The sequence below is a fragment of the Oncorhynchus masou genome, chromosome 18 (assembly GCF_036934945.1).
Source record: "Oncorhynchus masou masou isolate Uvic2021 chromosome 18, UVic_Omas_1.1, whole genome shotgun sequence".
Classification (NCBI taxonomy): domain Eukaryota; kingdom Metazoa; phylum Chordata; class Actinopteri; order Salmoniformes; family Salmonidae; genus Oncorhynchus; species Oncorhynchus masou.
Window position 1 is genome coordinate 59,040,339 of NC_088229.1, and position 24,134 is coordinate 59,064,472.

Consider the following 24,134-nt stretch of genomic DNA (forward strand, 5'->3'; position numbering starts at 1 on the left):
TGATTGTGGCATTTATTTGGGAGGCTGCCAGCACAGACATGGATGGGAGTTTCATCATATTTTTTACTTTTTGTTGTTTGCAAAGGTTGATGTTTGTCTCTCTCTCTCTCTGTGTGTGTGTGTGTGTGTGTGTGTGTGTGTGTGTGTGTGTGTGTGTGTGTGTGTGTGTGTGTGTGTGTGTGTGTGTGTGTGTGTGTGTGTGTGTGTGTGTGTGTGTGTGTGTGTGGTGTGTGTGTGTGTGTGTATGTGTGTGTTTGTGAAATGATTTTGATTCAACCAGTTTGTGCCCAATGGGATGGATGTGTGTGTCGTGCGCGTGTGTGTCATAAATCTAATCCCTCCAAAGTGTATCATTGTGCCCAGGAGTCAACCATTCCCTCAAATGAAACCAAACCTGGTCATTCTCTCCAAACGGGAAGGTGCACACAATTACACTAGATGTCAGATCACTCAAGTTAATAACAATAATCACCATAAAGCAGCTTTGCTATTCAGCTGCCGCCGAAGCAACTGGGATTGACTGTAATAACATCCCCATTTTCCTTCTCATTGCTATCCTGCAATTAAAATCCAACAGACACTGTAAACCCCAAGGCATTTTTAACTCAAATACTTGTAGTAAGTTGAACTCAAAGTCAATGAAATGTCATTGTTACTTTAAAAAAATGGTGGTATGGACTCAAAACTAAATGAGAAGTCACATCAACTCTATTTTTTTTAATGAATGACAACAAATGTACTTTTTTTCCAGCTTGCTCTACTGCAGGTAGATTTGTTTTTAATCTCTTGGTTTTAATATCTTGGTTTTCATGGACATTGAGTGATTGATTGATTAATCTTATGCTACTGAAAGATAAATAACAACACTAACACAATCATTTAGTTTGATCTTTTGTATCCGTTACTGAAATGTTTTTTCCAGTTTAAATGGTTTAGGTAGTTTCTTCACACTGTTCCTAATCCTGGCAACCATTATGAATGCAGGTTGCAGGTGAATAGAAATTCCAAATGTTGGATATCCTAACTGGCTGGATTCTAAAAGGAATTCCACATAACTTTGCAAACCAGCAGAATGTGACTTGCAGTTCTGGTTACAGAATTCGTGTATATTTCCCAGGTTTTCCAGAAATCCTGGTTGAAAGATTCCTGGAAATCTAGGATTTTGGGGAAAGTTACCAGAAATTTGCTAGGCCTCAAAATAAGGCCTTAAGAGATATGTATTGTCATACAGAGTTGAATTATAATGATAAGATTTGCTTAGGAACTCACTTGATGAAGGCCACAGGACTGAAAGTTAATGAATTCAAGAACCATGTACTGCATGTCTCTGTCACTAACACAAGCAGTCATGGCTGAAAACTTCACAATTCACTCAAAAATGCAAGGCACACTGGGAAATTATATTGGGGGCGTGGCTTGGTGGGGGGCGTTACTTAACATGTTCAAGCTGATACAAGTCAAATCTGGACCTCCTACAGGGTCACAGTGACTATGGTTTGAGTAAAAAAAAAAGTTTATGTAACTGTACTCAGATATAAGTGCAAGGGGTATCATAAAACGTTTTGAGTAATGACAGCACATTGACGTTTCCAGTGCAACCTCCGATCCTGATAAGCCAGCCAGGCCTTTGATCCATTATAACTTATTTTATCCATATCATAACCCATCTCCAACTCTCCATTCCCCTTCTGTAACCTACAATGTCATTCGCATGAACAGTCTTTTGAGGCTCCCTTGAATCTGCCTGATAATTGCCCTGTTTGAAAGGCCCTACTCTGTCTGTCCAATTTGAGCACCCATTATTCTAATCTTGAGATGTGAAATTGCCTATAATTTTGTCTGGTGCCCCGTCACTTCATTCAGCAACACTTGCCTCCTCTTCTTCTACCCAGGGCACACGGATAAAGGGAAAGTGGGGTGTATATAAAGAAAGAATGCAGGGCGAGGAAATTTAAATGAAACACAATAGTTCTCTTCCTCTTGTTGCAGGAGGGGGAACATAAGGCTATTTGTTTTTTCCCCCTTTTTCTACTGTATGGCATCGGGAGACCCCTGTGAAAGGTAAGTCTATGTCTATAATATTCGCTGAGGCAGTGGTGGTATGAGTTTGAGGAAATTAACAGCAATTCAGTGTTTCATCCTGTGTTATTATATTTCTATATTTCCATATTGTTTGTTCAAAACGAACTATAATCAAGCATTGGATTCCAATAGTGCTAAAAATTAAAATCTTACAATTAAGGAAAATGAAGTTTAAGACTAAAAACAAAAGTTATTCAAAACGTATTCATAAAAATCTCTGCAAACAAATCGTGTTGTATTTAATCAAATGTTGTATTAATAATTGAGCAATATTGTTGATTTACATATAACCTTTAAAGGATGATTCAAGTATGCCGTGTTCTGTGAACTGAACAAGGTCACAGAAGGTCATCGTTGCCTTGGCCCCAAAATGACATCACATTCAAAGAGACTCGACAAGCTATTTTATCTTATGCCTATAAAAAAAAACGCTGAAAAACAACCACCATATGATATTGTTAGAATAAAAACAACCCTGAATGCCATTATTAATTCAGTAATCTTACATTTTTATGCTACAATTAAATTAAAATGTTCATGATGGATTTGACATAACTGACGTTATTTTTGACAAGACCCTGAAAACAAGAGGTGATGAGTGAAAAATAAGAAAATACTTATTTGCTTCCAAAACGTATGCATTCGATATCATTAATCAAGCTCACCACGACGCAATCTGCACCATACTGAATTAACATCAGTTCGCTCCAGTGGATACTGTTTGAATCAATATAAATAGCTTGTTCCCGATGTTTAAACAGTTTAAACGCCAGAATGTACAAATCAGTACAAAGTACTATTAATCAGCCACTGCTTCGTGATAGAATGATGCACTATTTTATCATTTTATTATGACAAAGACAGTTTTCTTCCTGGATTTAACCAGAGAGAGGCAGAGGGGGGAAACTTCAGTTAGAAATGTGGCAATGCCTGCTCCCGTCTACTCAATACGTCTTTTTTTGTTATACAAAAAGGAAAACAGGCAAAAAGTGAGGGGGAAAAAGTGAGGAAAACCTCCGTCCCTTGCAAAACGGGAAGGGTTATCTTATAATTTCACAGTGTAAACAAAAATATGCAGAAAAAGATTCCCCCTCCATTGTAATTGAATGAACATGCTTCAATTGACTATTTTCTCGTAGGCTACGTGAAAATGTCCTCACCTTATTGGAAAAGTTGTATTTACTGGTGTCATGACTATGTCGGCTAATTACTATTCATAATCAATTAAGAAAACATCTAATGTGACATGTTAGCACGGTCCTGCTGGAATAGCCGAACACCTGTCTCGTACCAATGGTGGTAAATGGTCCATGTCCCCACTCTAGGACAAGGCCTATTTCTCGTCGTGGACTTTCGTCCTTCCTTCCACTTATGAAGGGAGCTATTTTGTAGACTTTGAATAGCTGGTAATTATCCCGCACGATTGAAAGCTTTCTTCAACAAGCACTGTCGAAATGACCTTAATAGGTGTGTCCATTCAACGAAGCACTGACGATTTCACACTCATCCAGATGTTCTGAGAGTAAAGCTTTGACCTCCTTAATTGGGGCTCGCATTTTAAATTCCGTGCAAGCAAAACAAGCATAATCTACATTAATAAGAAACACAATTATGAATTTATGACGTTTGAAAACGAATATTTGATCTTCGAATTGTTGATAGTCAATGTGCAATTCAGATTAAAGACCAATGCCACGGCTCTTGTCATATTCATAATGTCAATAAAATAAAAATCGAACATAATACATTATACTGAACTTGGCTTCCAATATTGAATATGGCTTCCAATAGTGTAGGCGTAACTAATCTGAAAGAAGTTTAGCCCTTATATCGTTATTGACGGGTAGGCCCATGGGCCTAACCACGCGTGTAATCATAATGTATTTCGAATACTCTACAAAATGAAGACATTTTATGTTCTATATTGTTAAGAAAGATATGCTACTATGCAAAGAGTAGATTTTCGATAGAATATCAAGACAGAATCATTCCAACTTGACTCAGAACAGCTGCTGTTATTTACATGCTTGTCCACTATCTCCTGCAGACTTACAAGCCCTGGTAGCTCGCGGTGATCGTAGTCATTAGTACTTTGCTTTGTGACCACAGCAACCTCAGTTCAACTCCTGGTCACGGCGTTGCCAAGACAATGTCACGGCAGAAGTAAACTATTTAGTACAGTATGCTATTACTCCACCTTGGCCTGCGGTTTTATAATAACTAATATCGTAGTGATTATACTCGTGCATTTGATTAAATTACATATTTTCATAGGTTTGCATTATAAGATTTTCACCATACATCATTTAATTTGAGGTGTATTGCAAACATATATGCAAACATATATGTCACACAAAGCACTTTAAAATTATCAAAAACTATTGACACCTTCAGAAAAATTGACGCGGGGAATCAATACAGTTTTTATCAAACAAATCTGACATTTATTATGCATAATGTATTCATAATTGCTGAGACTAACGATCCAAACGTGGACTGGGGCACTCCTGTTAATCACATCAATAAAACGGTCACCAGTCGACACACATATTCAGGTGCATTTACCCTGCTGGAATCAAATCATACGCATGTTTCCACCTGCCAGCACAATTCTCACCAAAGCCGTTCCAATCTAAAGAACAGTGCGTAAAGTGGACACATACGAAATAACCACAGGCCTACATAACAAATCTTCATCCAAAAACATACACTGCAATAAAAGAAAAAAAATACAATTTCCAATTAACACACGTATACACATAATTCAAACTTGATAGACGAAACACGTTTGCGTTTGGGTATAGGCAGCCTATCGGCCTTTAGGCCTTTAAAATGTTCTAAATGGCTGTGTGTGTGGTGTTTTACAGCACCGCGCAATGTGTTAAGATGGTTCGCTCATAACATTTGAGGTCTGCACATAGGATCCTGGTGATGGTTTGGGTACCAGTGACCAAAATTGTTCATGTAATTGTTGGGGTGCATAGGGGTCCCTTTGTTTGCCATTGACACCTCCCAAAGTTGGGGCATGCCGGGTGAACAGGGAGAGATAGATGACGTACTGTGGAGATGTTCACCCTCCGGTCCGCTGCCGTGCTTCATTATTTTCTTATATTTCGAGCGCTTGTTTTGAAACCATATTTTCACCTAAAATGAGAAAAAAAATATGAGGGGGAAGCCACACTTTACAGCCTACGCTATCACACTCCACTGCCACCACCACCGCAATCATTAAACAATTCTCTTCACAATAGAAAGTATTTTCATTTGAAGGGCACTTGTTATATTTATATTCACATTTTATCACTTCGAAATTACATTGACATTTGGGCCATAATAACTTGAAAGGAAAATGGCCCGGTTTCAAGATGGCATTCGTTCTTGAAACGTCTTATAATTTGAACACATTTTGCAATTCAGCTAAATGGTTGAGCGACACTTCACTAGTTCATTAAATGCTAGCACCCCCATTGTTCAACATTTTATGAGGCCAATGATGGATGAGTCTGACAACAACAATCCCATGCTAAAAATATAGTACATTTAAAAAAGCCACTGAAGAGCTTTAATACAGCGCTGTAAAAAGGAGGGACGTCAGTTGCATTTCTATTTATTGTGCTGAGTCAGAACAACATGCAATTTTGATCGATTTTACGACGGTATAAAATATTAATAAAAAGCCACAGAGCCCGAGGTGGTCAAACCATTCGCAAACATGGCAACAGGACACAAATCCAAATCAGACCCAGATAGGATGGTGTGTTTCAGAGATTTTGAATGACAGCTTAATTCAGCCAACCTGGGATTGCCTATCTTTTTTCTTTTTTTTTTACATTTAAACGCTATTGATTTAGATCTGGAAGAGAAGATTGGCCTATAAAATATATTGAGCAAAACAATGTTTTAAGGCTTGAAGATTGATTCCACAAGAGACAGATGTGCATGGTGAGATGTTGGACGGAAAACATTATGCTCACCACCTGTTTTATGTGCCTTCCATTATGTTTACCGATCCAAGGGAAATGGTTGCCATTCCTTCCTCCTTAGATGTCATAATTTCACCTGACATAAATGAATAATGCCAACAAATGTCCGTGTGTGTATGTGCCCACTGCCCTCATTGTACTACTGTATATGCATTTCTGCGGAAATGTATGTAAGTGTGTTTTAACATTAGTTTAAAGAAAATATTGGTGGTAATTGTAGAAAAACATTGCGAGATACTGTTGTTTAGAAAGGCAACACACAGGTCTATAGTTTAGAGTGGCAAAATGTATTTATATCGTGCTGATACTCTATGAGACCAATTTGTAGACGCAATATTGCAATTTGAGTTATATTTGCTAAAAGCCACAGACAGCTCTCATGGAAGGTTTTAGCCACAATGGTAATATAAGACTAGGAATATGTGTAGAGAATAAAGCTGCATTAAGAGATTGACGCAGCAAAGCTCTCCAATTAGCCGTTTAATTTGGTCTTGCAGAAAGCCGCAATAATACCCACGGATCCGTGATCCATCTTAACCCCCATCCCCATTCAACCAAGGGGAAAGGTTGTTTTGTGTTTTTCTTCAATCGACCACAAACATGAACTTGTGGAAGTATTAGTGTTACATTTTCAAAAGTTAACCTGTCTGTAAGGTTTAATGTCAACATTTCTGAAACATTTTGTCACAATGATTTTAGACAGCCTTGCATAATATTTAATTATCTGTCACTTCTGTCAACAAGGATATTAATTGAATATGTGCACAAATGTACGTAGAGTCTAGCCTCGCAGCATAGTTAAAGTATGTGAGAGTTTTAGATCTTTGATTTTATTTGAAGCAAAATTGAACAATGGATATTCCAAGATTGAAATTAATAAAGAAAAAGTTAAACAAATACATGTTTTATTTAAAAACTATTTATAAGGTGTTTGGTACCTATAGCTTGTCGGCACTGCACTTTAATTGCTAAAAACCATTTGGTTTGTTAGGCCTACTTAATAAAATGTAGATTAGGCTGAAGCCATAATTTATAGATCAGCAGGTAAAGGTGCTCTCCAGGGGCTAGATGTTCTTTGCCATTAGGCCATCAGATTTGTCACCAATGCTCCTTATAGGACACATCACTGCACTCTACACTCTATACTTGTCATCTTTGTATACCCGTCGCAAGACTCACTGGTTTATGCTTATTTATAAAACCCTCTTAGGCCTCACTCCCCGCTATCTGAGATATCTACTGCAGTTCTCATCCTCAACATACAACACCCGTTCTGCCAGTCACATTCTGTTAAAGGTCCCCAAAGCACACATATCCCTGGGTCGCTCCTCTTTTCAGTTTGCTGCAGCTAGCGACTGGAACGAGCTGCAACAAACACTCAAACGGGACAGTTTTATCTCAATCTCTTCATTCAAAGACTCAATCATGGACACTCTTACTGACAGTTGTGGCTGCTTTGCGTGATGTATTGTTGTCCCTACCTTCTTGCCCATTGTGCTGTTGTCTGTGCCCAATAATGTTTGTACCATGTTTTGTGCTGCTACCATGTTGTGTTGCTACCATGCTATCTCTTTATGTAGTATTGTGTTGTCTTTCTTGTCGTGATGTGTGTTTTGTCTTATATTTATGTTTTTTTATTTTTTATTTTTTTATCCCAGCCCCCGTTCCCGCAGGAGGTCTTTTGCCTTTTGGCAGGATGTTATTGTAAATAAGAATTTGTTCTTAACTGACTTTCCATATTAAATAAAGGTTAAATAAAAAAAAAAAAAAAAAAAAAAAAAAAAAAAAAACACAAGGCCTGAAGGTAAGGATGGCCTGAAAATAAAACACTGCAAAACAAATTTATTCTAATTTGGTAATTAGCCTACTGAAATAAGATATCGTTTTAAAAGCAAATGTTCTACTCTTGATGTTGATGTAAAGGTTGACTACGGCGTTTAATTTAGCCCACCTGTGTTTGGGTCAGCCCTAATTTTGCCGCCAAATCCGCGCGCTCGGGTAAGGCCAGGTATTGTGTCTGCTGAAACCTCTGGTGGAGCGCCTGTAGCTGCAGACTGGAGTAGATGGTCCGAGGTTTGCGTATTTTCTTTCCTTTACCATTCAGGCGAATTTCCCCGTTCTCAATCACTGTAGACTTCTCATGGTCTGTGGATAGAAAAGAGAATTTCAGTCTAGCTGCACTGAAGAGTAGCCTAGTAGGACCTAGTCTGTCGTAGCCTACTCACTTTGATTTACAACTTTACACTTTACATCAGCGCAGAAGAAACGATTTACTGGAGAGTTGTTATCGCACGCTTGAACTTCCTTTCGACTGCGACAGAAAGCCAACTCGTATAATCATAAAATTAGATATAGGCTATAATTCAAACATATAATGAGGAAGACATATATTTATATCCCAGGGACTCAGATGTTTGTTTATATAGGCTAGTCTAGTCTGAAATGGTCAATTTCAAATGTAGGCCTAGCCAAACCCATTGCCTATAGCCTTACAAACAACTTCATGATAAGGCCTATCTCTGGGTAAGATATAAAGGCCCACCTGCACACCAGGAAGCCTATGTGGTTTCAGAATAGATTGAATGTAATATATTGTTATATTTTGTTCTAAGCCTATTCGCTGCACACAATTTCTATCAACACAGAAATTCACGGCCTGGAATTCTGGCTGCATGCCCAAATGTCAGATAGGCTATTTAATGAAAACGCCAGCGTTTAACAATATATAGTCAATACAAATATAAACTACAAAGGCCACTGACATAGAATAAATTGTTTTTAAGTGTTAAATAAAGACCAACCCCATTGTGCTGGGCATAGATGAAAGGGTTCTTTTTTCGGGAATTGTTTTGTTAATCTGTACTAATAATGTAAGTAAAAACGAACGTCTGTTTCTGAGCTATGCTACTCATGCATAATCGGGCTAACCCGCAGAAAATTATGGTCAATAAAATTAATGACACCATCTGTGTTCATTATGGAACATTAGTAGTAGGCCTAAAGACAACCCCAAATGCCTGAAATGCATTTAAATTTCGAAAACATTTTGATTACCGTAACACTGACTGTAAATAGCTTTTTTAATGTATTGCCTTTTAACCCAACTTTTATTAGGACAGTCTGCCATTTTTGTCAATTTAAAATATGTACAGACTCACAGCTTTATAATGTACGTATGACCTACATCTGGGGTAGGTTATAGGCTATAGGCCTACCGTAGCCTACAAAGAATTGTCTGAAAATATGCAGCCTACAATTTCAGTACATTTTAAAGAACAGTTCCATACAATCCATACTCATTTTACCGTTAACCGGAAAATTGCACGCGCAGCATTTGCACACTGGCGTTGTAGACAAAACATGTTATAGGCCTATGACGAACAAGCAGATATTGATGTTACACGTACCTGTCTCCTCTAATCTGGAGTGCGCCAAACTGTGATTGTTGTGCTGGTAGGGCATGTAGGCACTTGGGGGATGAGTGTTCACCGCGCTGGGGTAGGCGTAGCCCAGGGAGCGGCCATAAGAGGACGCGCTGGGAGAGAAGGGACTACCGTGTTGAGAATGTCCGGCAGAATGTAAGCCATTAACGGGGTAGATGTGAGAGATTCCTTGGGAATGCTGCTGGTGCGCAGGGTGCTCGTACCCAAACTCTAAAAATGCAGATTTGGAGGGGTCTGAAGCATTCAAACGATCAGGCATGAAACCCATAGACATCATTAGCTAATACAGAAGTCCATAAAACCGTCGGTCTAAAGAGGAATGCATTGAGCAATGTCGGATAACGAAGAAAAGTTTAACTGGATCCAACATCAAGTCAATAACATTGACTGTATTAAAAATGTATTCCAAACGAAGAAAATGTATATCCAGGGCTCTGTGAAACGAAATAAAAACGAAATAAAAGGCAATCCTTCTTCACATCATTTGTAGGTTACACCTCACAATATTCTCCAGACACCTCCTGCATGTAGACCCGGTGTGCCTCAAACCCACTACCTTCCATCAGCGCGCGCTCTGATTGGTCTGGAGCACCTACGATGTCACTCGAGCATGCGGGAAAAACTCATTAAGGTCATTAACATATGTTTTTGAATGCACTCCTTCAGCTACGGATGTAATGTCACTTAAACGATTTGATAAACAATATTTTATGCACTGTGCGTGGCTTGATTTACATAACATAATAAACAACTTATTTTAAACAGAAAGTTCAGAATTACATTTAATGAATAATTTAAATATAGCCTAATGGCATTTAGAACCATTTTTACCGTAAAGGTCCGTTCCATGTAAACTCAAAGTGGAAATGCTATTCATTAATCGCATAGTTTTAATGAAAAATGGTTTGCAATAATATATGTTTTGCAAATCAATTAGGTGACCTCCTATGTCAAATTATGTATAATTAGCCATTCTTTGGTATACGATTGGTTTAGATTAGGCTTCCAAAACTGTTCAATGCATAAACAGCACAAAGTTTTAGAAGTATAATTGAAAATGGACACCTAATGAAGTTGGTGCATGTGGGCCCTGAGACAAGCAGGGATTTTGGGTTTGAGGGGTCACTTGTTGCCAATAGGCGTAAAGCCCGCAAACTGCAACACCAAAAACACCAAAAACAACGAGTAGTACAGGCCTAGGGATATTTATATTTTACTCTCATTCGAGTAGATGCAGATATAGGCTATTTGTTTTTTTTATTTTGACATTACAGGCCTGCAATGGGAATTGGTATTTTCCATGTAGGCTATAGACATTAAATTTAAAAAACTTTCTGGCAGTCAAATTATAAACCTAAACCATGGGCTATTTAAAAAAAGTATAGACAGTTATAACATGTCAATGAAAACATGGCAGGTGCATTGTTGATCTTAATAATATAAAATGGCACATGCGTTATCAACCATATTTCACGGTATGGTTGGTTATCCTGTATTTTACGAAATTATAACCTACAGTTGGCTATAAATAACCCCTAATAATAAACGTTATAACTATAATATTCCGTCATGGAAATGTTATCCTAAGAGGCCAATACCTGTTTTTTAAAGGATATAATTCCAAATCAAACTCAATCGAATGAACGATATAAATATCTGATCCTGGTGAATTTACCTGCCCCCTAGGCAAACCATCTTCTTAATCCCATCTCAGCAGTTTGACAGCTCTTTGAATATGTCAGTCCGCTGGAATTCTCACCGTGGCGCCAGTTAAAGTTTGAAAACCAACTTATGTATTAGCAAAGCCTTTCATGCACATCAAGGTGACATTGAAAATCGCCTAGTTACCTACTATCCATAGGCTAGATTTACATATAGGCTATGTTTTGTCCTCCTATTCATAATGTTGTCAGCATGATAGCATCATGGTGGCGGAAGAATAAAATATCCCAGAACGTCTCTCTGTCATCTCTCTCAGCAAAGCTCGCAACTTGACAGCACCGTGATGCATGCACAAATTTCATCATTAGGCCTAGATATTAACCATCATGAAAACCGTTTGGCTCAGTAGGCCTGTGTTGCCGACAAGGTAAAGGCCCACTCGCTGCTAACCACTGTTAACCGTTGTTAACGCTGTTAATGAGAGGCAACGCGTGTCGTTAAGGATACGTTTTGCACCCTTTTATCAAGTGCCAAGATTATCCTACCCTTTACTGAGCCAACACTGAAATCCATTGGAAAGAAGCTTATAGGTTATTTTGTATAATGTTGACATTATTATGGAATTACTTTCATAAGTTATTAGTATGGAAGAGTAGCCTTTAAGTGCCAGGTGAAGAGAAGGGGAAAAAAACGTGCTGTGTGGTACTTGGACTTTCTTGAGTGGTTTTGCACTGTAGTATTTCAAAAACTCAAAACACTTCCAAAATAAAGGGTGTCTCCTTTATTCATTTCTGAAAATGAAGTCAAAATTACATTTCGAAAGTTACTACATTTCCAGTAGAAAGTCGCAATATTTCCAGAATAAAATCGAAATTCAATTCCGAGAATGAAGTAGAAATAATATTCCGATAATAAAGTCAAAAACTTTTTAGATTTTTAGTAGTTTACAGCAGGATATTTTTCTCATCCATAATGCCATGCGACAGCTGAAATCAGTACGGAGCACAGTGCAGATATGTACGGGATACATGTTAGGATTCGGTCATTCCTTCCCCTCAGACCTCACCCCCTCACTTAGTCAAGCATTATCCTGCACTAGTCAAGCGTCACCATTCCTCTTCAAACCTCCTCACCCCTACATTGGTCAGTTAGCACCCCTCCTCTTCAACCCTCCTCACTTCTGCATTGGCCAGTTATCATGCCTGCTCTCGTCAAGCGTCAGTTATCCTTCTCACCACCCTTGCACTAATTTATTCACAATAATGAGCTTCTCCATTGGCCGAAATGCATGCTAAGAGCCGACAACAACAACAACATAAGAGCCGACAACAACAATAACAACAACACGTGGAGGTACAAGACTGGGAAAATGTAGCTGGCAATTATGAATGGTCATCGTCATAATGAGCTATGATTACATTCACTTCACTTCCTGGATCTGGGCTAACCCCATTACAATGTTGTACTTGACTAAGGGAGGGGTGATGGTTGAAAAGGAGTAGTGATACTTGACTAGCGCAGGTCTGATACTTGACTAGGGGAGGGGTGAGGTCTGAAGAGTAGGAATGATTAAGTTCCTAATATGTATTTCGTACTTTAGTGTTGATTTCACTTTGCACAAACGCCAAAACGTCATCCATGTCTGTGTGGTCCCTCCTGAAAAGACCCAAACTGCAGCACAACATCTTCATCCTAATACTTACAATAATATGGTTATTTTGTGTTAAAAGAGCAAAGATGTCCTTCTTACTAGAGCCAGGTCATATAATGCAGCCAGGGATGCAAGCAATTAACCAACATTTCCTACTTGAATCTTGAAATATAACCGACTTTATTCTCACAATTTTGACTTTATTTGGGAAATTCTGACTTTCTCTATATAACTTTTCTACTTTATTCTCAAAATCTCCAGATTCTTTAAGTAGCCTATTGTCACGCAATTAAAAAATAAAATAATGATCTAAGTAGACATACATAATTTGTTGTCTTTTTTCTTTGCTTGGCCCCAATACTATATTAAGGAATAAAATAATGATGTCTGCCTGGAAACATTTTTGTATGAGCTCAACATTGCTATAACAAACATACACAACATATCTAACATATTACCAAACATGACATAGACTAATAGAGTACCACAGTGTTGTTGTCATACTCATACAATCTAGCAGTCAAACATGGAAATGGTTCCAATCGTTTTGTCACCATTCATTTTTCCTATAGGTAATTTTAGAACCACTTCAAACAAGGTCTGTGTTTTGTGTAGGCTTTCCCGGGCAAGGTGAACTTTATCAATATAGTTAGCTCTATTTGCTCTTAACCTCTAAAATGCTAATTAGCATCAAAGTAGACATCATGCAAGACTACAAATCCTTGCAAGCTCCCACATGACACATCTGCTGTCAGCTAGCTAGCTACTAGTTGCCTTGATCCAAAACTAAATATATTTTAAACGTTTTAATGTACTGTTCCATATTTAATTTAATTTAACTCATATTTGTTGGCTTATTTATCTATTTGGTTTTGAGTCTTGTACAGAATACCTGTATCAGTCAGATATTTACAATGAATAGTCTAGTTTTCTGCAAAGAAGCTAGCTAGCTAACTAGCTACCTACATGATGATATTAGCAACATGCCCTTATTTTATCAGATTCTCTTCTCCTTCAGCCAGTGGAGGTCTAATATTTAATCCTATACCATTTCTGCCAACTATAGGAAAGAGGTGAAATCTATTTCAATTCATGGTGTCAGAATGCATTGCTGTATTAAACCAATTTAATCAGCAACTTGTTCTGCTGCAGATTCAAAGCCAGAGATGAACTCATTGAAGAATGTCTCCTTATTCATAAATTAATGAGAATATTTATTTGACAAGAATGAACCTAGTCATCCATCAATCACATCAAACACATGAATTCCAACAATTGCATTGTTTTAAATAAATATTTTAAATTTAATACCCTGATGAAGATGATATACCCTAATGAAGACAGCTTGGCTGTCAAAACGTTGGTAATTACATTTTTGCATCTGAGCTCCAAGAGTGTGCGGCTCTCTTTTATTTTCAAATCTAATATACATTAACATATAAACATCTGACGTGAAGTAAAGATGAAACAATTTCTTCGTCAATGCCACAAACCTGAGACATCGAAGAGCGTCATATTAACTATTATTAGCCGACAATCTAAGAGAGCACAGATTCTTCTGCTTTTCCATGACTTGAATTAGACCAGCACAAATAACACATGTAAAACAGCATATCTTGCTTTTTGGTATGTGAGTTACAAGTGGACAATCAACTGGATGTGTTAAGGTAGTTTTAATACAAAATACTGGGTCAACTCCAGAAGAATGAGAAACAGAAATGCACACTTAGCAGATTTTAAACAAGGATGCCATGCCAATATGCAGCTATATCAACACCCTTCTTGTCAATTTAGGTCCATGTTGCTGCTGCCAATTATAAGCAGCACATTTACCGCTGCATACAGTCTGAACCCCAGAATAAGCAGGAGGACAGCACTACACAGGTGGAAAAAAAGGTAGCAAAAACAGCACACCACAACACTTAGAAGCGTGTAACTGAGTCTAGATGTTATCAAATCAGGAGAAGAACAACTGAAGGAAACATAGCATATGGAAAATGGATGAGGCTAGGGTGGCTTTATAGAGATAAGATGTGTAACACATACATTTTGTATCCCATTGTGTGAGGGGGGGGGGTGTCCCCCCCGTCTCCAGTGAAAGTTGCGCCCCTGGTGTGGAATAAGGGGTAGCTAAAGGGGTGGTTGGCCATAACATAAACATGAAATAGGGTTCTGGTGTGCTTCTGCACCCATTTTAGATCTTTGTCACAAATATCTGGCCCTCCCATGTCCAGTCATACTCAGGGTCTCAGCATGTGTCCCTCGACGTCATTCCGTCTCAGTTGCAGCATTCAAATCGTGGTCATCGTGTGTCTGTGAATCACAACATCAAAGACGATGAGTGATCAGAGCATTGAGACATACACAATACAATTTAAACAGTGAGGACAGCATTTTGCTGACAGCATGGTGGTTTACACTATACTGTGTGCGAATGAGTCTTACTGCAGCTGTAGGCCTGCACATCAACCAGTAAAACGACCATTGGAGACTTGGGATGCTTGCTCTCAAAATGCTGCTATAAAATGCATCTATAAAGGTCAATGGAGGACATGATCAACCTGTGGCTTAGATTACATTTAAAGTTGACATAATTAATACGCTAAGCAATACAATATGACAAACTACTACACATATGAAAGATTGTACCACACAGGCCAGTACAATAGTCTAAAGGCACATACAGTGTCAATCAATACTACTCACTGACCCGACAGACAGGGAAGGTGTGGACCAGTGCTGCCTTGGCTGCAGTCTTCTGGCCTGTTGCTCCCTTCTTCTTACCAGCCGCTGCCTTGAACGAGTTCAATTTCAACTTGAGAGTGGAGCATGCATTGTATGTCAATACAATCTAATACTCCCCTAGATCCAGATCTGAATGTCAGGAGTGTGTTTAAGCTTTTGTTCCAGCCCAGCTCATACCTGATAACAAATCATAGCCTATCATTGTGATTCATTAAGTTGATTATTTAAGTCATGTGTTAGGACTGGACTGGGACAAAACCCTTCACACACTTCTGATCTTCAGGACTTCTTTCAATGTCTGAAACAGACCAAAGCAGGAGAATAGTGTTCCAGATTGAAACAGCTTACCTAGTTGAGAGGTGATAAGACTCGGCACACCCATTGGTTCTGGAAGAGAGAAGGAGCAAATAAGGTTTGTAATGTGGAATCGATAACATGACAGCAATTCTACCTCTAAAACAAATGTGTGAATACCAATTAATTTAACCCCTAATTCTAGGAGGTCAAGCACTGTTCATGACACAAATTGTTCAGTTTTTCTTTCAGGTTTAAAGCTTATATCTTGCAGTTCAACACATTTTGTCACCGAGTACAAAGGAAATGTTGCAGTTTTAAAGTACATTTTCTCGAAATTCTATACATATTGCCATGTCTAATGTGTATTCATTCATATCTATGGGCAAAAAAAAAACAAAAAAACGTTAGCTGACTATGGGCTAGTTGATCTAGACATTTCTGACAAGTTATAAATAGCTCTTTAAGGTATGCAATGAACTGACGATGCACTACCCAATTCCGAAATTGCACCTTGTGCATTCTACTATTACGACTTTCAAGAGCGAGTTTAAAGCCGGACTGAGTTCCCCAAGGCCCCCCTGCCGACCCCTCGCACCACAGTTTGGGAACGACTGAGCTAGATAACAGGTATTGTGTACATTTCTAAACTTGCCCAAGACAGTTCACAGAATTGTCAAATTAAACAAAATTAGCCAATTTATTCATGAACAAATGTGCTAACATTAAAAGGTTAATCCAGAGATTCTTACCTTTGCCTCTATTCTGTAGTTTCGTCCAGATCATCATGATCCTGGTGATTGACGTGAAGCTTGCAACAGGCGTGTGTACTGTAGTTCTGTATGATAGCCACATTAGTGGCTAATAAGCATATACTTTTTGGGGGGTAAATACATTCGAATATATTGACAAAAGTCACCTTGTCCGAGAGAGATTTACAATGTTAAAATTTCAACACATACTTCATCAATGTTTTTTTTTTTAAACCTGTTGATGAGAGGTGTATATATTTTTTCATTACAGCAAAACTAAAAGTTTAAATTTGGCCTGTACCTGAACTTAATTATAGTGAAAATGTTAACAAAGGGTGTTGGTAAAATATAGTGTGAAGCTGGTGTACGACCCATTCATTTAGGCCATGTCTTACCCAGTGCTATCCCTCCCTAGGCCTACTTGGAGTAGAGTACACCACCACTGGGGTAGGGCTGGAATGACTTTGTCTCCTCCTTTCCTTCTGACACAGCCTTCAGCCAAACAGCCTGAACAAAGTCACAAATTAAATCATAGAAAAATTAAAGTCAGAAAAATTACAGCAAAGCTGAAATTCATGGGGCTTTGTTACCGAGCACTGCTATAGCTCCACACAAGGCCTCCGAATAGGAAACCTTGGTGAATTGACCTGAGAATGACCTGTGGCATCACTAAAATGGAGCAATAACATGGCAAATTATCTACAGTATCTGTTCAATCTGTTAATTAAAATAGTGCAAGAGTTTTCCTGCAACTAATACAATAGCTAGACAATGATAGACTGTGGGATCAGTACACATTAGGTAGATGAGCATGTGCTACTCCTAGACTATGTGCTACTCCTAGACTATGTGTTACTCCTAGACTCTGGATTCTCTAAACAGGAGAACAACCAATATGGAACTCCTGCACATGAAACTGACAGCTTGACATATGAATGAATCAATAGGCCCAATGAACAGAAACAGAAAATAAAGGCCTATGGACATGTACCTCGCTGATTATAAGGCACGTAGTTGCTCAATCAATGGCTAAACCCTGATCTGAATGTCTGTCGTAATCTGGCAGGGTGAGGGCCAGGGTGTGGGGCGGACGTGTGAGAGAGAGAAAAGGAAAGGTAGACGCTCTTTAAGGCTTGTAATTATGTCTGCATTAGGGGAGAAGAACAAAGGCGAGCCCTGCAGTCATAGCACTGGAACGTGTCCTCGCTGTGGCTGTCTTAATACACGCAATGGAACATTTTAATAACAATACTCCTGAGCAAGGCCCAGACTCACTGGCGTCTTCCTAGCCCACATGGTGCGCACGGGCATGGGTGTGTGTGTCAGTCCGTTTCGTCCATCACGCTGCACTGATACAGAGTGACAGCAGTGCCCATTTACAAAATCAAGTGCGCGTTCTCATGCAATGCTCTGATCTCCCCCGTGGGCACGTCATGTTTTACAAGCAGGGCTCTGTTAGAGGACTGAGGCCTAGTTGGTGTTAGAGTGACTGACACTCCACTGCCCCTGACAGAACATCATGGACGCATGGGATCCGATCAGAGCAACAAAGAAAATGGAGATTATCCGCGTCACCTGTATCCGTTTTCCACATGATGTTGAAATGCTAATTAATTGTGGAAAATAAAAGCTTTTGAGTTTTTGTATATTCTCATATGGTTAAATGGCACCCAAAATTCATTTGCAATTATAGAAAATCTATGTAAAATATTTTATTTAATTTTAACAGGTAATATTGTGTTTTTGTAGTTATACTTGAGGCAGGGATATCAGAACGTCTATCACAGAACTGGACTATTTGACATACTGTACAGTACATGTTACAGTGCACATACCACTGTAGACAGGTGGATTTGCTATTTTCCTTTCATGTTCTCGCCCAAGGAAAGAAAACAAAACAGAAGAAGAGTTAATGCCACAGAGGATGAATGCCATAATCTCTCCTTCTGGCACCACTTGACTGAGAACAACACTAATGTCCGTGTGCTTAGCCCATCACTGTCATTCCAGCAGTGCAGCCATGTTGTTTCTGACGGGTCCTTCCAATAGACATGTGTATGTATATGTCCCATTATGGTGTCTCTGAGAGCATGGGCAGCGCCATTAAGACCATCTCCATTTTTTAAGTAGTCCATTTTCTTCTTCTACTACTTCAATGAGTTAATAAACAAACTGAAAGGGTGCATTCTGCCACCTGGAGTGTGTTGTCTGAACAGTTATAAAGCCAAGGTTGGCGATTTACTGCCACCTGCAGTTGTGGAATGTTTTCATTGGCTGATCGCTCCTGATTACCTGGTTAGTTGGCAGGTAGCCTAGCATTTAGAGCATTGGGCCAGTAAGCGAAATGTCGCTGTTTTGAATACGTGAGCCGACATGGTGAAAAATGTGTTGATGTGTCCTTGAGCAAAGCACAAAAACAACACATTACACTACGCCTTTCCAGTGTGTGTGAAAATACTTTTTTTTTATTATTATGTCATCCTTCCTTAACCCATAGGAAGTCACACCAAGTTACCTACTTCAAAATGGTGAAAGTCTCCAATGGCGCTGCCCATGCAAAAACTGGCTTTTGGGCCTTAGAATCCTCTATCTATCTCTAAGGTCCTTCCTCTGAGGCTGTTTGAGGGCTGTGAACAATGAATCTCTCTGGTGTGCATTGTTCTTTCTCTCTTACAGAGCCATTCAAAGTCCTAAGCCATTTATAAGTAACACTTAACATACTCATATCATGTTACTACAACCTACAGTATGACTCATTGGACACATCAATTGAAAGGACTATTATTTGGCTAATAAGAAAAAGTGGCCCAAGCTTATGGGAAACAATCTTTTTATTTATTTTAGAAAATATATGGTTTTAAGAAAACATTGGTCATTGTTTCCATGGAATTTCAATGAAATGTTGAACCAACGTGGAATAGACTTTGAATTGACTTCTGTACCCAGTGGGATAGTAGCCTATAACTTGTGTAATAACCAGTAGAACTTGTGTATTATGAACGCAAGCACATATTCATATAGTTTTTGTGCACTCAAATCTAAGGTAAAATGTCTGTTCAAATGAAAAGACATGTAAACATAATTTCCGGATTTGTTGTAGTTCCAGTAGTGCAATTATTGCCCCTTAATTTGATACAGCGTTATTATTTTGTAGGCATAATATACAAATCTACATTTATACAACCCGAAACATTAGATAAAATAATAAATGCAGAAAATAATCTCAAAAAGAAACAAAGTCATAACCAGACAGAAACAAATACACAGAACACGCAAAGGCTAATTTTAGCTTTCAGAAATATGCTATATTAAATTGATTATTTGTAGATATATATATATATATATCTACAAATAATCAATTATATATAAAAAGATTTAGCCTTATTTTATCAGGGAGTCGTACCCAGCTATTATTAATTAAAATAAATAAATACATATTATAATGAATTAATTAAATGATTCAAACTTTACATTATTGAGATTTATGACCAAAAGGAATAATGTAACCTGTTGAAGTCGAATAAATCAACCTTCCATTGTTCATGAACGACTAACTCATGCGGCCTGGACCAAATAGACCTAGCATGGCATAATTATACGCACAGCAACATGACGGATTCGGTTCGGAGCTCGCTACCAACAGCAGGACCCCCGACCAAGCACCTGCATCGAGAGAAAGAGGGGGAAATCGACCTATAATTAGCCTACAAACCTAACTGACTGACGAGTGGCTGAATACCGCTCTACGTGACTGGGAAAAAACATGTGCGTCTGGTTTTTGGCCAAACCTTTGAATTCATCATTGGAGTAATTGTTGCCAGAAAACAGAGGGAGGAGAGCGCTTAAGCAACGCACCTCCCCACTGACGGACTTACATTTGTAATTGATTGGCTGCGTAAAGGCCCGCAGCTTATAGCCTACCCGAATATCCTTCTGGATTCTGTTAGGCACAATGGCATGCAGAGGCCAAACATCTACAATACACAAGCGCATATACAAACGCATGCACATAATCTAATAAATCTATAATCTACCGAATAGCCATAATGAAATAACTAATTGCATTATAGAATAGCCACACTATAGATAATCCGGTTTCCGGGAGATAATACCCTAAATGATGTAAAATAAGGCTACAGAGAATTGCAAATTAATTGGAATTTTTCCGAATAAGTCATTTGTTTCATGTTATCATAGGGCCTTTATAAACCCCACAAATACAAAAGAAAGGTGAAATCAAGACAAATTATGAATCAGAAGTAATAAATCAGAGCGTCAGAAGTCTGTCTCAGTAAATCCAAACAGAGAGGAGGAAGAGCTGGAAAGCGAGAGAGAGCGGTGATGGACTGCCATTGGGATACCATTGGAACTGGATTGGGTTGCAGCAGCCATCTCTCTCGATGCCTGCATCACATCTGGGGCTGGGACTACCCTCAGTATTTACAACACTCTGTTGTTTTCTCACACTCCTCGCAAAACTCCAGATCCAACACACATTCCAGACACACCAGCTCAACACTTTTTCCACTGTAAATCTTAAATCCAGCCCCGTGCCAGTGGCGGCTGGTATGTTTTAATATAAGGAGGAGAGGTGGTTGTCTGGGTGTCTTGCTTGGGTCAGTGGGGTGTCTGTCTGAGAAACTGAGAATCAATCCAGGCTCTGTGACTCTGAGGTTGCAAAGTGGTTCAGCCGAGGTCACACCAACAGGAAGGGTGGCATGTCTGTTAGCTGTTTGTTTATAGACATCGAGGAGGCATCTACGCAGCCTACAAGATACATGTGAAGAATCCCAGTCCTCCAGGACAATGCGATGGTAAACAAAGAGGACAACAGACTGTTTTCAACTAATCGTTATATATCATTATAGCGGTTTATATCAGTATATCAGTATTTAGCTACTGGTATTAGGTAGCACAAGCAGAGCATACTGTACATTAAAACACTCAGTATTTCATAACTTTCCCCATTTTTCATTCTCCCTTGTTTGTATCCTCGTTACAGAGCAGTTGAGACAACAGACGGAGATGAACACACTCCAGGTGGAGAACGATGAATGGCCCAGGGGACTTGGACTGAGGGAACACGTGCAGACCCAATCAACAGACAATACCGCACGGCTTGAGGTTGCCAGGTAAAGACAGTAGGCTCTGTTAAGACCGGTTTACCAGGTCCACAGGATTATCCTTCTGAGGTTACCAAGCTAGCTACTGGTAATGTGACCGTCCCCCCTTTGTGGTCCAAAGGGCACAGTAGGGGTTCCATAAGCGTTGGTTTAAGCGTCTGTGGTGATGGGGTCTTTGAAGATGGAGGAAGACATCTGTCTGGATGACAAGGACAGGACAAGTCAACCTGTCTCACCTCAAGGACTGCTGGCTATGGGGATGGATGATAGCACAGGAAAAAAATGTATGTTCCTCAAATACATGAAGTTCTATCAAGCCATCCAGAACTATAGTATGTGAAATTATGCTAAATCAAGTTTTGTTGGAAATTCCCACTTCCTGTGTTTAAGACCGATGTATGCAGTGGCCTAGCAAGACAACTCTTTAAGATCTTCTACATGTTTTAATCTTTCTTACTGTAGCTATATGCAGTATTACTATCTGTGTGTTTAGAGTCAATGTGATATGAAGACTAACTGCCTGCCCCAGGGTCAAATCCCTCTCTTTATAAACTGGGTGGTTCGAACCCTGAGTGCTGATTGGCTGAAAGCTGTGGTAAATCAGACCGTATACCATGGGTATGACAAAAAATGTATGTTTACTGTTCTAATTACATTTGTAACAAGTTTCTAGCAATAAGACACCTCAGGGGTTTGTGGTATATGGCCAATATCCACAAAATGACAAAGTATGTGGACACCTGCTCGTCGAACATTTCATTCCAAAGTCATGGGCATTAATATGGAGTTGGTCCCCCCTTTGCTGCTATAACAGCCTCCACTCTTCTGGGAAGGCTTTCCACTAGATGTTGGAACATTGCTGCAGGGACTTGCTTGAAATCCAGCCATAAGAGCAGTAGTGAGGTCAGGCACTGATGTTGGGCGATTAGGCCTGGCTCACATTCGGCTTTCCAATTCATCCCATAGGTGTTCGATGGAGTTGAGGCCAGTCAAGTTCTTCCACACCATTCTCGACAAACCATTTCTGTATGGACCTCGCTTTGTGCACAGGGGCATTTTCATGCTGAAACAGGAAAAGGCCTTCCCCAAACTGTTGGAAGCACAGAATCATCTAGAACGTCATTGTATGCTGTAGCGTTAAGATTTCCCTTCACTAGAAATAAGGGGCCTAGCCCAAACCATGAAAAACAGCCCCAGTCCATTATTCCTCATCCACCAAACTTTACAGTTGGCACTATGCATTCGGACAGGTAGCATTCTCCTGGAATTTGCCAAACCCATTTCCACTGCTCCAGAGTCCAATAGCTTTACACTACTCCAGCCAACGCTTGGCATTGCGCATGGCTTGTGTGCTGCTGCTCGGCCATGGAAACCCATTTCATGAAGCTCCCGACGAACAGTTCTTGTGCTGACGTTGCTTCCAGAGGCAGTTTGGAACTCGGTAGTGAGTGTTGCAACTGAGGTCAAACGCGCTTCAGCATTCGCCGGTCCCGTTCTGTGAGCTTGTGTAGCCTACCACATCGCGGCTGAGCCGTTGTTGCTCCTAGACATTTCCACTTCAGCTGTAGCAGTACTTACAGTTGACCGGGGCAGCTAAAGCAGGACAGAATTTGATGAACTGACTTGTTGGACTTGTTGGAAAGGTGGCATCCTATGACGGTGCCACATTGAAAGTCACGGAGCTCTTCAGTAAGGCCATTCTACTGCCAATGTTTGTCTATGGAGATTGCATGGCGGTGTGCTCTATTTTATACAACTGTCAGCTGAAAAAGCTGAGTCCACTAATTTGAAGAGGTGTCCACATAGTTTTGTATATATAGTGTACCACGGTTTAGGGCTGTATCCAAGAACAGCCCATAGCTGTGGTATATTGGCCATATACCACACCTCCTCGGGCCTTATTGCTTAATTTTAGCTCTTCACTGGGAACAAACCAACAGGATCAAGTTCCGCTGCTGACAAGAAGCCCCAGCTACGTCAAGTGTTAAGTTCCACACAATAGTCTCCACAGCACACGGCCTGTCCTTACTGCCTATTGAATAACACACATCGTTGCCCGGCGAGGAGACAAGGAAACGTGTCAAACTGATATCAAAAGGTTTTCTGCATGGTAGTCATGTCATTGTCACTTATATGGTATGTGTGATAAGCAACAGGAAGGTGAACTGTGAACTCAAGAACCAAATGTCACTTTGGTCAACATAAATGATAAACCACGATACAATCTTGTCTACTGTGTTATATAACCATGGTGAATAAAATTATAATAACAGGTGGAATATTATCTGCTGTCTTGCACTACCAGAAAAACACTACAAAAATGTTCTAATCATCAAAATTATCTACTACAGAGGAAATATTGAAATTCTGATAGTTGTTATGGCTCAACATCTCTATAT

General features: G+C 39.4%; 1 protein-coding gene and 1 long non-coding RNA gene across 2 annotated transcripts; one reads left to right on the forward strand and one right to left on the reverse strand.

The window, feature by feature from the left end:
- The first annotated feature begins 1,882 nt into the window (after positions 1–1,882).
- Positions 1,883–24,134, forward strand: LOC135503739 (uncharacterized). Its single transcript, XR_010449998.1, has 3 exons — positions 1,883–2,061; positions 21,615–21,744; positions 21,857–24,134. It is a non-coding gene; the product is annotated as an uncharacterized LOC135503739 (long non-coding RNA).
- Positions 4,501–10,119, reverse strand: LOC135504974 (homeobox protein Dlx4b-like). The gene is made up of 3 exons (XM_064923955.1): positions 9,473–10,119; positions 8,017–8,210; positions 4,501–5,226 (listed from the first exon to the last, which is right to left on the reverse strand). The coding sequence occupies exons 1-3, from the start codon at positions 9,783–9,785 to the stop codon at positions 4,978–4,980; spliced, it is 756 nt and encodes a 251-aa protein (XP_064780027.1). The 5' UTR covers positions 9,786–10,119; the 3' UTR covers positions 4,501–4,977.